The 14,550-nt window shown below is 41.0% G+C and overlaps 1 protein-coding gene across 1 annotated transcript; it reads right to left on the minus strand.

Moving 5' to 3' along the window:
• Positions 1-9,690: 9,690 nt before the first annotated feature.
• On the minus strand, positions 9,691-11,367 carry LOC119651673. The gene is made up of 2 exons (XM_038055365.1): positions 11,189-11,367; positions 9,691-10,162 (listed from the first exon to the last, which is right to left on the minus strand). The coding sequence occupies exons 1-2, from the start codon at positions 11,240-11,242 to the stop codon at positions 9,809-9,811; spliced, it is 408 nt and encodes a 135-aa protein (XP_037911293.1). The 5' UTR covers positions 11,243-11,367; the 3' UTR covers positions 9,691-9,808.
• Between the last annotated feature and the right edge of the window lie 3,183 nt (positions 11,368-14,550).

Raw genomic sequence — 14,550 nt, forward strand, 5'->3', positions numbered from 1 at the left:
GGCTCGACTCTGCGATAGCTGAAACGATTGCCTTAAAAGCTTTTCTCAATAATTTTATTTCCTGCGAATTTTATTTTATTTCCATCTATCTCAAGGAGTAGATTTTGCAAGAAATGAAGCATGGATGCTTGAAGTGACATAGCGTCGGTGTGTTAGTGTCGGCGTTGTTTTAGTGGAAATTCGCTAACGAAATAAGTATGGATAGAAATTGCTTTGCAATTTTATTTATTTTTATATATTTTTTCCTGTTTTGTAGCTGTCTTGCTGCGTAGCAGAGGCACATGACTTCAGGGTGGATTTATTGAATTGGAATCTGGCATTTAACTTTCTCAAGTAGAGAATGCGAGACTCTATTCAAACTATGGCAGTAAATATTTCTTGTTGGCATATTTATGTTGCTTTTCTTTTCATTTTTTTACAGAGACAATGTTAATGTCATATCATGAAGTTTAGTAGACATGTTGATGGGATCCTATATGCATGTTGATGTCGCATAAATGTCGGAGGAAATTACTGAAATGCTGCCTGGTGACAAAATGGTCAACTGGAAACCCTTAACTAGCTATGTAAATGGAAAACCAGGCCAAAGATATCACTTTCAGAAACCCCCTTCACCAAAGTTTCTTGGGCAGAATTTGCAAACAGAGTGCTAGGGCACATACAAAAATGATGCTGCTGATCGCGAAACTCTGCTAAATCAGGCATTCTTTATCATCTAGATTGTGTTTGTTCTTTTTCGAACCAATTACCCACCATCAGATGATCACCCTTTTCTAATTTTCATCTGATATGTATAGCGCTGGATTAGTTTTGCTTCAGAAGGTGTCATCGTGTGTGTGCATGTTCGTGGAAAGGGGGAGAGGCGAAGCTCCTCAACACTCTGCCCGCAGTGGTCCACTGTTCCCTTATTCAGAGTTTTTAACAGCAGAGTTAGCCGCTACTGCTTTTCTATATTTCAGAGCCCGAGTTAACCCGTTCCCCCCCGGGAGTTCCGTCCCCACGTACTCGAGGAGGGCGATCAGACCCGAGTCTGCAAGGGACTCATCTGAAGTGGCTTCGGCCACGAAGCCTCACCGGAGGTTATCTGGTACCATGGGAACCGGGACGGCCCTCTTGGTATATATTGGTACCATTGTTGCTGGCCTCACTCGGTTGCAACCCATCTCATCTTCAATTTTTGGGTCAAAATCTTCTGACATGAACCAAATGAGATGTCGCACTCCTCTATCTAAAATCGTCAAACGACGATTGGAGCGCACAAGGGCATTCCCTTTGGCCACATCACAATCGTGAAGTAAGGTTGAAGACCTTCCTGAACGAGGGTAATCTTCCGTTAATGTTCTACGTTCCCTAAACCATTTAAACCACCGTGAACGACTCATTACTTCATCACTAAAGGATTGCTGCAGCGTTTGGAAAGTTTTCGTGAACGATTTGCCAATTTAACCCAAAATTCCAGGCAACCATGTTGCTCCTCCTTCAGACTTCACTAAAATAGTTGAACAATCGGTTTGGAGAAGGCTAGAGCAACCAAACAAAATGGAGTTTACGCTAAAAAAAGAGCGCCGAAGCAGCTATCAACGTTAAGACAAAGGCGCGCAATTTGAAAGGTCCAGGAACCTTTTGACCACACCTTATGTTTCCCTCATATCAGTACTTTCAAACCTCTTCCAGTGCATTGGGGCCCTATCATCCGCTAGTTTTGCATTGATCAAAATAAAATAGTCAATGCTCTCAAATTTCAAAATGTGTAGTTTATCCAAAGCTACACTGGATGTCGTGTTCATACCGCCAGTAAGACCCAGGTATAGAGCTCTTTCAACTCAAGCTATCTCACAGTGAAACCTCGTTTCATCTTCGTCCCTACATGTTTATTCCAAAGAAGCTTCTTTTCTAAATTGACTTGCAGATATTCCACTTTTCCGAAGAGTTGAAGGGTTATTCCCTTCACCTTTGGAAGGAAAAGATAACTCATTTTGATCCTTTTTAAGGTTTTGTTGAATTCAACACATGAGGTGAATTACATTGTTTCACAGTTAACTTAAGCAAAGGGATCCCCATACACGAAAAAGAAGGGTGCACAATTTTTTTTCACCTTTCTCGCCGAATAAAGCCAGCTAGGCTATCAAATGAAAGGTCTCGATTAGTATTTTTCGAAGCCAATGTTAGTTTTGACATGCAAAGGGGAGAAGTACGGGGATCCTAAAAGGGTCAATTACTTCAATACGCAATAATTTAATTTAATACGTAAATATTTATCTCCCTATCCTGTAAAATTGAATACGAAAAACGTGGTACTCTGTAGCAGCGGGATTTGACCATTTGCTTTCATTGACTACAATTTTAAAGAGAAACAACTAAAAGTGGCTATACCCCAACGGAGCCTTTTTCGTTCGAAGCCGTTAGGCCAAAATTCGAACAGGCTAATGCCTTTACACGTCTTCATGTATTCTTTGGAGACGTGGGCTCTTTGTAAGAAAAATTGCCTATTCGAACTGTGAATTCTCAATACTTACGGTGCCTTTAGGCAGAACGGAGAGTACAAAAACTCCTATAATGAGAGGAATTAAAACCCTGATTACGGTTCGTCACCCGATGCCAAAACGGGAGGGGAAAGCTCGGTATAAGGAAGCTTCAACCCTGAAAAAAGAGGGACTATAGACTCTCTTCTGCTTCCACGAGAAAGACGGGAAAGCTAGTAATGTGGATGCGTTTGGTCTAATGCCAGTTTGTTGAAACGGATCCTTCCAGCAAGGATACCATAAACTTGCCCACGACGGCGAAAGGTACTGCGAAAGAAGTGAAAGCTTGTGGCCAATCAGGACATAGATGTTAGGGCGCCACCAGATATAATAATATCCAGAGAAATCAGACGCAAGGAAGCAGAGCTTTTGGCGGTAACTGGTAACACTGGACACAGCTGTTTTGCATTAAACTACCGTTATGTCAATGAATGTAATGTTTAGTCAATTAACTTGCAGCACTTATATATTTCTGTTAAAGGAGCTGTGAGTTCGATTTGCCAAAATCTAGAAAGTGGCTAGGATCTACAAGGTGGAGAGCCTGCCTGCTGATCTTAAAGTCGTTAGAGGCATATATATAGTATATAGTAGTGTCTGTTGAATAAAATGGCCTTGACTTCCTAACATGTTGTAATGCGAACGCTCAACATATTTGCTGCAACCTTATAGTTGTGAAGCCGAAAAGAAATGAAAGAACCCATAGAATTTCAGACAGATCGGCTTAATGTTTCTCTCGCTGAAATGTCTGGACTGACTAGTTAAGCATCACATTACGAGAGTGCCCTAGCTAAATGAAAATCAACATGCTCAATAGCGTGGAAGTTCCTACGAGTCTGCTCTTCCTTGGTTTCAAAGATAAGAGGACACAACTCTGAAAGGCAAGCACGGAATGGAGATATTCGTGCATATTGAAGGGGCCTTTGTACGTAAGCCATTCTGAATCTATGCTATACTGACACAGAGATTGCTTTGTGCCAAACTGGGTGTTGATTGCTACCTAAGAAGTGAACAAAAAGTTGCCCGGAAAGAGGTGTGCTATCGCTACTTCTGGAAAGTATTTTTATGGACTAATTTTTATGTCAGCTGTGAAATCTACCATCATACGTTGAACATTATACGGATCTCGGAACAGTGTGTAGAACAATACAAAACACCGTTGATTTGATTTATAGTTAGTGCCTCTGGCGTGGGCTTTCAGTAAATCCAAATAAAACTGCAATGGTGTTATTTATAAGAAGCTCCAAACTGAATGGTTTTTGCCTTCTCGAGATGAAGGGTGCACAAATTTAATTTTCCGAAGATGGGATATATTCTAGAGAAGAAACTTTTTAGGAGCAAGCATGTTGAGGTAAATATGAAGGGATCCTTCACAGCTTATGCGTTGTGCAGGCCGACCTTTGCGTCAACATAAGGACTTAGCACTTACGTAATAATGTGGATACACATTGGTGGTTTGGGGAAAATCGAGGGTAGGGGTATCTCTCTATCTCTTTCTCTCTAATATTGGATATATTCAACGTACATACCCTATGAGCTATGTATAAATTGAACCGTGCAGCAAGATATTCTTTCATAAAAGGTCAACGCAACCTTCACTACCTTTCATACCAGAAGTGCCGATCTAGATTAATTTAAATCTCTTGTCCACCAAATGTTAACCAAATCAACGACGCGGTGTATATTTTTGACGGATTTTGCAATCCACATACCAGTGAATCGATCAACATACTCCACAAAAATGGCAATCGCATACCTCCTCGAGGGCTGCTAATCATTCCTTTTTTGTCAGGTAACAATTAACACCTACCTCAGCACACAGTAATCTCGACGTTAGTTTAACAAAGATCCTCTCTATTATCAATCAATGCTTTCAAATTATCCAAGGAAAAGTACCTGCCCTCCCAGTTAAAAATTTTAAACAAGTCGAGAAACCGGAAGCCGCTCGCTTCAAGTGTGAAAGGTTTTGTATATTTCTTTTATAAGGACATTTGAGTATGCATTCGTCCGATTAGTACGTAGCATAACATTCTATTATTAACTCTATTTGAACAGATATCGGTACATATGGTATTTCGGAACCTAGCCATCATATAGTGGCAGCTTCTTGATTTTTTTTTCAGATTCTTCGGTTTGGTAGTTTCTGAGAATGGGTCCATTAACGAAATGATCACTTTCGACTCACCGCACTTCCCACCTTTCTAACAAATGTCAAAACTTAGACGGGCTTCGGAAAATACTAACCGAAAGCCGCTTATTCTCTACCTCAAACTTCTGACTAATGCGCTCCCGGATGGTGCTGCATTGACTCAAATCCCGAGTTCATGAAAGTTCTAACTAGTTTTCGAAGAGAGTTCAACTTGGCCAACTCATCCTTTTTAAGGGCTCTGCAAAGCTTCCATTTCATCTCATCTTTCATCGCCATCGCCAACAGCGCCCAAAAAGGATCCAGTCTAGATTACCTTATTAAGAAACTGCAGCCATCGCAGTTTTTGGCCAAGGTCCACTAATTTCATATCCCTAATAGCCGCCTGATATCCTGGCCTACGCCATACCTCAATCTGAGGCAAAGGTCTGCCACATCATTTCCTACCATAGATATTATCATTATACGAAGTGTCCCGTTCATTATGGTAGAAATTTTAATGGTGAATGGGGCCACTTGTTTGAAGAAACTAAACCATGCAATGGGCACTCTACCTTTTACCGTCACAGATTTAATGCGTTTTTCATTTCATTTAAATTTCAACATAAATTATTGTAACGGTACTTTGAACTTCCAAACCTACTAGTGGATAAAAATTCGGTTTCTTTGAAAAGTTAGGCGTGCAATTACTTCCATTTTATATTGTATTTCGTCAGCTTACCAGCTCAAATCTTGAATCTATTCCTCAGATGTGATGACATAGTCTGCCGCCGGCGAAAGATATATAAATTGATCAACGCCCTCGAAGTGACGACCGCAAATACGAATAAGACTCGTCAGACTGAGAACCCTGATTTTGTTTGTGTTTATTTTCAGTCCAACTATACTTGCCTGCTTCTCCAAATGCAGCACTGTTTGGTCAAGGCCCTCGACTCGTTGAGAGAGCAAGCGGAAGTCATTATCGTGGTTCAGCTGTTTGAGCAAAGATAACATATTCCATTGAATCTCTCAGGGTCCTCCTGCTAGGACCATAAGAAAGACGTGATCCGTAACGAGACGAAATAGCATCGGCGACAAAATGAAGTCCTGATGAATTTTACTAACGGTTTCAAATGCTTCTGTGATTTTGTCATAGCATTGGACACATTAACTTTTGATTACGAGATCAATCGCTGCGGATCAATCGAAACCCAAAAATATACTCGAACATTGTGCCTACAAACATTTTACCATTTTTGTTGCGGCCAGAAAGACCATGCCTCCTCAATACATGCCCGAATAAGATCACCAATCACGATACCAATGTCATAAAAAGTATCCCTCTTCTCTATACCCGAAATCTCCATTGATGGTAGCAGTATGGAATTGTGGTGCCCCTTAAATTGTAGCATAATAGAATTCAAGATCCAGCCAGAAACCGCTTCCCAGGTAATGAGAGTGCGCCTTAGAATACCAGATTGGTGTCTGAATACAAAAGTCCAGCGCCGCAAAGCGGAGAGGAATTCTTTCCAGAATCCTACAATCTCACTCTGCTTAGGCCCAAAATATGTATATCACCCGAATTTTCGACAAAGTAGGAGTAGCCGAGCATTCTGGGGGCATTCGATACTATTACCGAGGATCGTGTACACATTCCAGAAACAAAACCATTTTTGATAATCACGCGAGGTATTGTTGACGTTTCAGTAGCAACATAGTTTTGAAATTTGCAGATTGCTGGTCCTCAAATATGAAATACGTCGAGTGTATTCTGAAACCCCACCTTAGGTAGCGTTAATTTGCTTAATACAATTTCGACTATATAATTTCTGTGGTTATGCTGACGAAAGATACATATCAAGTGAGGATGATCTTAACAACGTGATCTCGGGTTCCTAATATTAGGGCAAACATTCAGGATCTAAAGTGGAATTAATGCTAAACAGAAACAAATTAAAACGGCTATCTTTGTTTCAGTGATCGCAATTATTTTCATTGTCCACCATTTTTTTAATTTTTTCATTCTTTTCAACATGCAGTCAAATACTTCAATCTACCAAGCACCCACAAATATTTCGAGGTTTTTCTAAGAGCTGCAGAGTTTACATCGATTTGTTCTTTGTACCCCATTGATAATCTTCTAAATCATTTTTGCTCTTCCTCAAATAATTCCTTAATGCTACCGGAAAGACCATTCTTGTTGGCTAAGATGATAGTTTTAATTTTATAAAATGCTGGTAAACATTTTATTGAGCCTAATTTTCCAGAGCTTGAGGTATGTGGTTTAGCCATCATTATATACACATCAAATGGATTTTGTTGCTCCCGCGAGTCAAGTAGCTCCTTCGTAACATTGATTTGATGATAACCAATCAAACTGCAGTTACTTAGCAACCAATTCGAATCTATATTTATAATTTCATAAACGGATTTTTATCACAGCTGAACCTCTTGTATTCATCCATGATGAGCGGTTCCTATCGTTTATGACGACGTTTGCCACCGTCGATATATTAATAATTTTGCCAATCATCACCACGTATAGTACGGCATATCATGAGAATATCATCAACCACCAATGGCGGGCGAAAAATGGTCAAAGCTTCACTTATATTTCTGCTCCACCTCACCTGGTGCCCAGGATCGACAATACCCAGAATAACCTTCTATTTTGCTTTAGTTGGATATTGCTGCCTCCAATTACTTATTAAGGAGTCTTCATAAACAATAGTCAAAACCATAGTTACATTTTTCGCGTCTAATACATATATTGTCGGTACAGAAATCATCAACAACACAACAGCCAGTATCCGGTCTAGGCCAGCCTTAATAACTGCAAACACCTCGGTTTTGCGCCGAGGTCCACCAATTCAATATCCCTAAAAGTTGTCTGATGTCCTGGCCTACGCCATCGCTCCATTTTAGTCGTTTTCTTTTTCTACCATAGATGTTGCCCTTATACATTTTCCGGACTGGATTATCCTCATCCATACGGATTAGGTGACCCGCCCACCGCAACCCATTGAGCCTTGCACAGATTTCATCGTTATACCTCTGATCGGTTGTGATTTTCGTCCCCAGATAGGAGAAATTATCCGCGGTCTCAAAGTTGCAGTTTCCTATCTTTATTGTTTTCGTTTGACCAGTGCGATTCGATGTTATTCGTTCTTTGCTCTTTGTTCTTTGGTGTGTCACCTTGTACTTCGTCTTGCCTTCAATAATATGCAGCCCGAGATTTTGCGCCGCCTGCTCGATTTGGATGAAGGTAGACTGTACATCACGGGTTATTCTTTCCATAATGTCAATATCGTCAGCGTAGGAGAGTAGTTGGGTGGACTTAAAGAGAAAGGTGTCTCTTGCATTAACATCTGTATCACTTAACTTTTTCCAGGGCCAAGTTTAAGGGAGCGCATGTCTGGGCATCCCCTTGTTTTAGACGGTTGTTGATATTGGATGGTCCCAAAAGTGATCCTGTTCTAGCCCAGCCCAGTTAGTCTTATCAATTTCGTCGGGATATCGAATTCTCTCATGGCCATGTACAGTTTTGCCCTGATTATGCTATCATAGGCGACCTTAGAGTTGATGAAACAATGGTGCAGCTGATATACTCAATCCAACGCTCCAAAATTCCAGCATCGAGGTGTATAAGGTCTCATCCTGCTGGCACGTTAGTAGAACTTCCTCGTCTTGTGTGGCTGCTCGCTGTACTTTTCGAGTTCAAAGGCCTGTTGGTTCTCCCAGGCTTCCATTTTCCGCTTCTCCGCTCAACGGAGTTCGTGATGAGTCTCTACACATGCCCACATCCTTTGAGAATACAATATTCCTCCGTACGCAGTATTCTTTCGTTTCGTTGTTAACTTACATTTATCGTCGAACAAGGTGTTCCGACTTTTTTACAAGTATCAATGACCACGTTCTTCAGGCGACTATGAAAATAATTAGTCGATACTTCATCTCCAGGACTTCTGTTGACTGCGGCTATTGCGGCATCCATTTCCCCCTTAGATGGCTTAGATGGCTTCAGTGTTTGCTCTCACCTGATTATCAAGAGGGGATTCTAGGCGGTGTTGTTATTACAGTTCGGAGCACCGTGCCTGCGAGATAGTGAGTCTATATTGGCCTCCCTGTATGTTCTGACACTCATCAAGGCTGAAAGGTGGCGGCGTTCAATCAACACATGGTCAATTTGATTGAGAGTGTCTGTCTGAAAAGGCCCATGTTTATTTGTGGACTACTTTCCGCGCAAACCAGGTTCTTCAAACAACCATTTCGGCGAAACTCCTAATTGAATAACCTGGTTCCGTCTCTACTTGACTGCTAAAATCTCCAAGCATGATTTTGATATCATACCTGACACAAACTTTGAGTGTTCGTTCTATTGCCTTGCAGAAGGTATCCTTCTCCGCCTCTGCAGTCTTCTCTGTAGGAACGTGATCGTTAGCGAAGCTTATATTTCTAAATTTGCCTCGCAAACACAGAATGCATAGCCTTTCGCCTATGTTTTCATGGCCAATAACAGCAGGTTTCATTTTTTAACTGAGAAAGAAATCTACTCCAAGCGCATGACTTGCTGGATAGCCACTACAATATATGGTGCAGTGACTTTTCGCCAGGAAACCAATTCCAGAGCGGCATTCTTCCCCGTCTGCAGTTTTTCATTAAGAAAGAACTCTCGACAATCACCACGTGGAGGTAGAGATAGGATTTGATAGTAAAGCTTTTGGTATTGGTTCAGCAAGTGTTTCCCAGGTTTTATGCTCCATCGTAGGTACCAATCCCCGTTTCGCTCTATGACCTATACTACCCTTTGACCGAGAACAACCTAGCCCTTTTATGCCAAGCATTGTATAGATAGTCTATGCTCAGCATATATAATGGCTCAATTTTCTTAACCTTTTATTCCATAACAAAAACGTTTGCAAAGCCTTGTCTAGGGTTGATATCGCTGGGTAGTGATACCCACCCCTGCCGGTGTGAAATATTACTGGGCATCATTTTCAAGAACCAAACTTTCTCCACTACTAAAGCGAATATCTATCAACACAATTGAAAAATACAGATTTGCATCACCTGCAACAATTTAATATAAATGCCAATAATTCACTATCAATTAACTAACATTCCAATTTTCTTTTTAATGGATTTCACTACGTATCTAATTCTATCATTTTCCGGTATTCTCTTCAACAACAGCATTACCTGAAACTGATTCAACTGGTGCTGCTGAAGTTGCAGCGTTCCTCAAGTTCAGTTCATTCTCAATTGCTTTGATTTCAGTTAATGCGTTTTTCATCTCCAAAGCGGTGCAACGTCTGTACTGCCAATAGACACCATTCTCGCAACCAACGTAAGCCAATTCAGCTCTTGCCAGACTATCTGTGAGTCGATTTTGAAGGTCTTCTGGTAAGTTTTGGGCACTTAATTTAGCTGCTGCTGATTGCAGAACAATATTGTGGAAGTCTACTCCCGGTCCAAAACCGAACCCACCACCGAATCCGAAAAATCCAAGTCCTTGGGCCTAAAAGAGGATAGTGATTGATTGACATTTATTTCTGTGTACCGTTTTTCTATATAGTCGTCACTATTATTGAACATGAAAACAGCCAGTTTTCACGAGATCATAATACTTCTGCATTTCTGAAGTAGTAGAATGAAATGTAATATTCTTTTTAATTCTTCTGAGGTCTCAAATGTTAAAAAGACTGAAAATTCGATTCAATAAATCGCATGCTACCTCGAGTAGATATGGTGTCCAATAAAAAAATGCACTTTTCACATTCAATAGTTTACCAATATGTAGGTTTTTCAACTCAAATTCAAAATTTTCCAAACTAATTTAGAATTTTTCAAACTATTATAATTTCAGAAATTTCAAAATTAACTTTAGACTTTTCAAAGTTATTTCAGAATTTTCCACTTCAAATTCAGAGTTTTCCATTCCATTTCCAATTCAAATTTTTTTCAATTACTCCTATCAAATTTCATACCAACTTCTTACTATTGGATAAGGATGAAATTGGGATTCTTCGAAAAAATCTGGGCTGCACATTAATTTTCTATCATTATTTGCTGTAATGAATGGTCTGAGAATCTGAGGAGAGGTAAGTAGCTGAAAATAATTGCAACACCACAATTTAAACTTCTTAATACTTGGGAAGTCCTCCCGGTTGTCAGTATACATTAATGAGGTTCTACGGGGAACCGCGGATTTAATTGCAATCACAAGTACACGATTTAATATCTGGAGATCATGTAAAAAGTAGCAGATTAAGTGGATTACATTTGTTCCCAGACCGAAAACCGTGGTCCATTCAAACAAATAATAGAAAAGTGATGCGCTCCCCAGCTTTTTCAAAGAACCCAGCTCCATCATCCATCCTTGTCGTAAAAAGTTGGGAAATTGATTTAGAAAGAACTGAAGTTTTCTCTAATTAGTTTAGAAAATTCCATATAGATTTGGAAAATTCTGAATCAGACGTGCAAAATCTATATATCTAACTTTTCCGATATTATTTCCATATATTCGACTACGATAATTACTTACATTGGCGGAGATAACCGCAACCACTAGTAGGCAAAATAAGCTGACTTTCACCATTTTTATCAAAGTTTCGATATACGACGGATAAAAACAAAATAAAGATTAAATGTACGCTAAATCTTCCGATGCACTAAACCACCAGGTCTCTGATCGGGTGAGGAAATTCGAGTTATGGTATGAGAAGTGCGTGAAACCTTTTATATGTTAGATCTTCATCGGATTTGTGTAAATCTTGATAACAACCATCTGATGCGTAATATATTTACTTAATCTTATTGCAGTTATTAAACTGCAACTTTTTCAGCCACCTTTTGCCTTATCTTTCTGCAGCGGATGTTTGTGCATAAATCTGCTGATCATTTTGATTATTACCTAGAACAAATTCGATGGGATGAATTACTTTTCCATTTTGCCCGCAGTAAACCCCGAAGTGAGATTTATAACGAGTTTTTAAGGCTTTGTTTTTTAAAACAAAACCTTATTAAATTCGGTCCAATGTCTGTCTGTCTGCTTGTTCGTCGGTCTGTCTTTTCTTTAAGGCGGTGGAAGTCTTCATCCTTGTTAGCGCCATGCTCATGGTGGATGCTTTTTTGCGAGTGTACCCTCAGTTTTCCATCAATCATCACTCCGAAATATTTGATGCCAGGCTAGGAAATAATGATATAATTGCAAATTCTAATACAAGCGTAATTTCTCTTACGGGGCTTAGTGATATCGTCGGTGTAACCCACCACCGTGGCTTGTATATTGTAGTTGTAGTTTGCCCTGTACGGAATCCAGCAGGACTCGCCCGACAATATTCTCCTTCGGTCTAGCATCGGTATCATACCAAAGCGAAATAGGTGGGTAGACTAATCGCCGCGAGAGACTTTCGCATAAGGTTCCAGTTAGCCGAATTAAATACATTCGCTCACGTCTAGGGTCACCACCTCGAAATATTTACTGGTACAAGCCCTTCCGTGAATTGAATTTTCGGCCTAGTCAGTAACCACACCGCTGATCTGAAATTCCTCCTCTCGAATATCGGGAGTAATCTTTTGGAAATTACCCGCGACATATTGGTCTAAAGGAATATGGTTCACTTAAAGGCTTACCAGCTTTCATCAGCAACGCCAGCGTTTGCGCTTCCATGATGCTGGATGCGCAGATTCGGTATACCGTCCAGACCCGGGGTTTGACTGTTGCCGGCAATAGAATAATTGCCGATCTCAAACAGCTCGTCTGTGTTTACTGCCGAAATCGGTGTCACATTCAGAGGTCGTTGGAAGACGTCTTGTTGGAGAAATAACCCTTTGATGATTCTTAACCTGAGCCTGAGAACAGCCGTCAAAGGGTAGTATAAATCCCAGGGCGAAACGTGTTTTAGTATCCACGATGGAGCATAAAACCTGGAAAACGCCTGCCGAATCAACATCGATAGCTTTGCTACCAAACGCTATCTCCACCTCCTCTTGGTAATCGCCGGGAGTTTTTTCTTAATGAAAAACTCCAAACGGAGAAGAATGAAGACGAGTCTCCCGTGCCTAAAAACGGAACAAATTGTATCAACTGGTCCTCCTCATTGAGAGTTGAGTAGGGCTAACAACCCTTCATGGAAAAAATATGTTACGAAGCCACAGAAGGAGCCTTGACATGTAGGGAGGCAATATAGACTCGGATCACTATCTCGTTGGCATAGTGCTCCGGACTCGAATTAAAACAACATCTACAATCCCCTCTGACAATCAGGTGAGAGTGAATACTGAAGCCATTCACAACATAGCCCTCCGTAACAATTGTAAGGAGGAAATGGAAGCCACAATATCCGCAGCTAACAGATATCTTTGGCTGCGTTCGAGAAAAGAATCCTCGGGTTAATTCGGTAGCCTACATAACGACGAAATCTATGAACGATACCACGACCGTCTAGTTGTGGATAAAATCTGGTTGAATAGGTTTCTGTGGGCCGGTCACTTAATCCGTATAAATGAGGATGACCCAGCCCTGAGAGTCCATAAGGGCAATATCTATGGTAGAAAAAGAAGACGAGGAAGACCCTCTGAGGCCTTAGTTTGAATCGGTGCAAGTCAATCGAAAACTGACCAGTTCATTATTCCACCAGTAATTGAGTCTTCTAGTGGGGAAAGAACGTTTCCCAGGCATCAATGCTTCACACGCTTTAGAGATGCATTGTGTGCCATGGAGAGCTCCATCCGTGGAGATGCCTGTATTGCTACGTTGATCTAATCACACAGACAATTGCAGACGATTCTGGTGTTCTTTTTTATTTCGACGTTCGGCCTACGGTGTACTTGCCCTGTGACTCCCCCATCGTTCAAAGGTAATTGCCTGGTGATCGCTGTACGTGCAATCCCTGCTAACCTGCTACGATATATTATGCGCCAGTGCAAGGTTGACAAAGGGCGGATTTACAATTGAACCGAAGCCCTCTTCCCGATAGGTGTTTACATCACCTTCGTTGGTCAGAACTATATTTACCTGGGCGAAAGCTTCAAATTAGCACCACATCCGCGCGTTAGTCTCTTTGCTCTCTTTGCTTGTCCCCCCCCCCCCCTCTTTGGGGTTCCTATTGCACTCCTTGGCAATATGTCCTTTTTCCCCTCACCCCCGACATCGATCGGACCGATCGATGCTGTTAGTGCATGCCCCCAATGTCAGGCATTTGGAGGACCTCCTTAGAGGGATCTATTCTCTTGGACGGCAAACAACGAATCCAATTGGAACTTTCCCTACGGCCAACAACTGCTGCGCTGTTTCTAATGGTACTCGCACTGTGGCCGCTTGAGAACCGCTGTAAGCTTTTCTTACACTCACGGTGGATACTTCTCCGAATTCCTCCAGGTTGAATTCTTGTTTCAAAGCAGTGCAGATTTCTTCTCTTTTCCTTATGTTTTCCTTCTTTTTACTGCGACCTATTAAAAAGCACCCTTTAAGCTCTTATGATGTTCTTAATGGTTTGTTGCACGTTATGCTTGTTCTTGATGGCAGCTCAACTATTTTGACTCCAACCTGCATGAAAGGCAGTTCTTCTTCTTCTTCTAAATGTAGTGAGTGTCGAAATTTCCTTTTTTTGCGACTATCACCTTTGGGCATATCATTTTTTGCTTCGGAAGAGTTTTGTTTCATTTGAACATATCTTTCTCTAAGCCTAAAACACTTATACCATTAGATGCCACGGTAGCCAAGTTGTCCACCACTCAGACACTGCGGTCGAGGGATATCGGCGGTAGGTAGGCCACCTGCTCACTCCCAAAAGCAGCTGATACTGGGGTTCCAGGCCTTTTCAATTTTTCCATTTTTGTTTTTTTTTTATGAATATCCTTCGCATGGTCATTTTAATCCACGCACCAGAGCTAAGCAAACAC

The sequence above is a fragment of the Hermetia illucens genome, chromosome 3, assembly GCF_905115235.1.
Source record: "Hermetia illucens chromosome 3, iHerIll2.2.curated.20191125, whole genome shotgun sequence".
NCBI classification, from domain to species: domain Eukaryota; kingdom Metazoa; phylum Arthropoda; class Insecta; order Diptera; family Stratiomyidae; genus Hermetia; species Hermetia illucens.

Bases quoted from the DNA above. Each gene is read 5' to 3' on its own strand.
- LOC119651673 (XM_038055365.1), bottom strand. From the start codon at position 11,242: ATGGTGAAAGTCAGCTTATTTTGCCTACTAGTGGTTGCGGTTATCTCC. The intron at 10,163-11,188 runs GTAAGTAATTAT...ATCCTCTTTTAG, and splicing joins TTGCGGTTATCTCCGCCAAT to GCCCAAGGACTTGGATTTTT.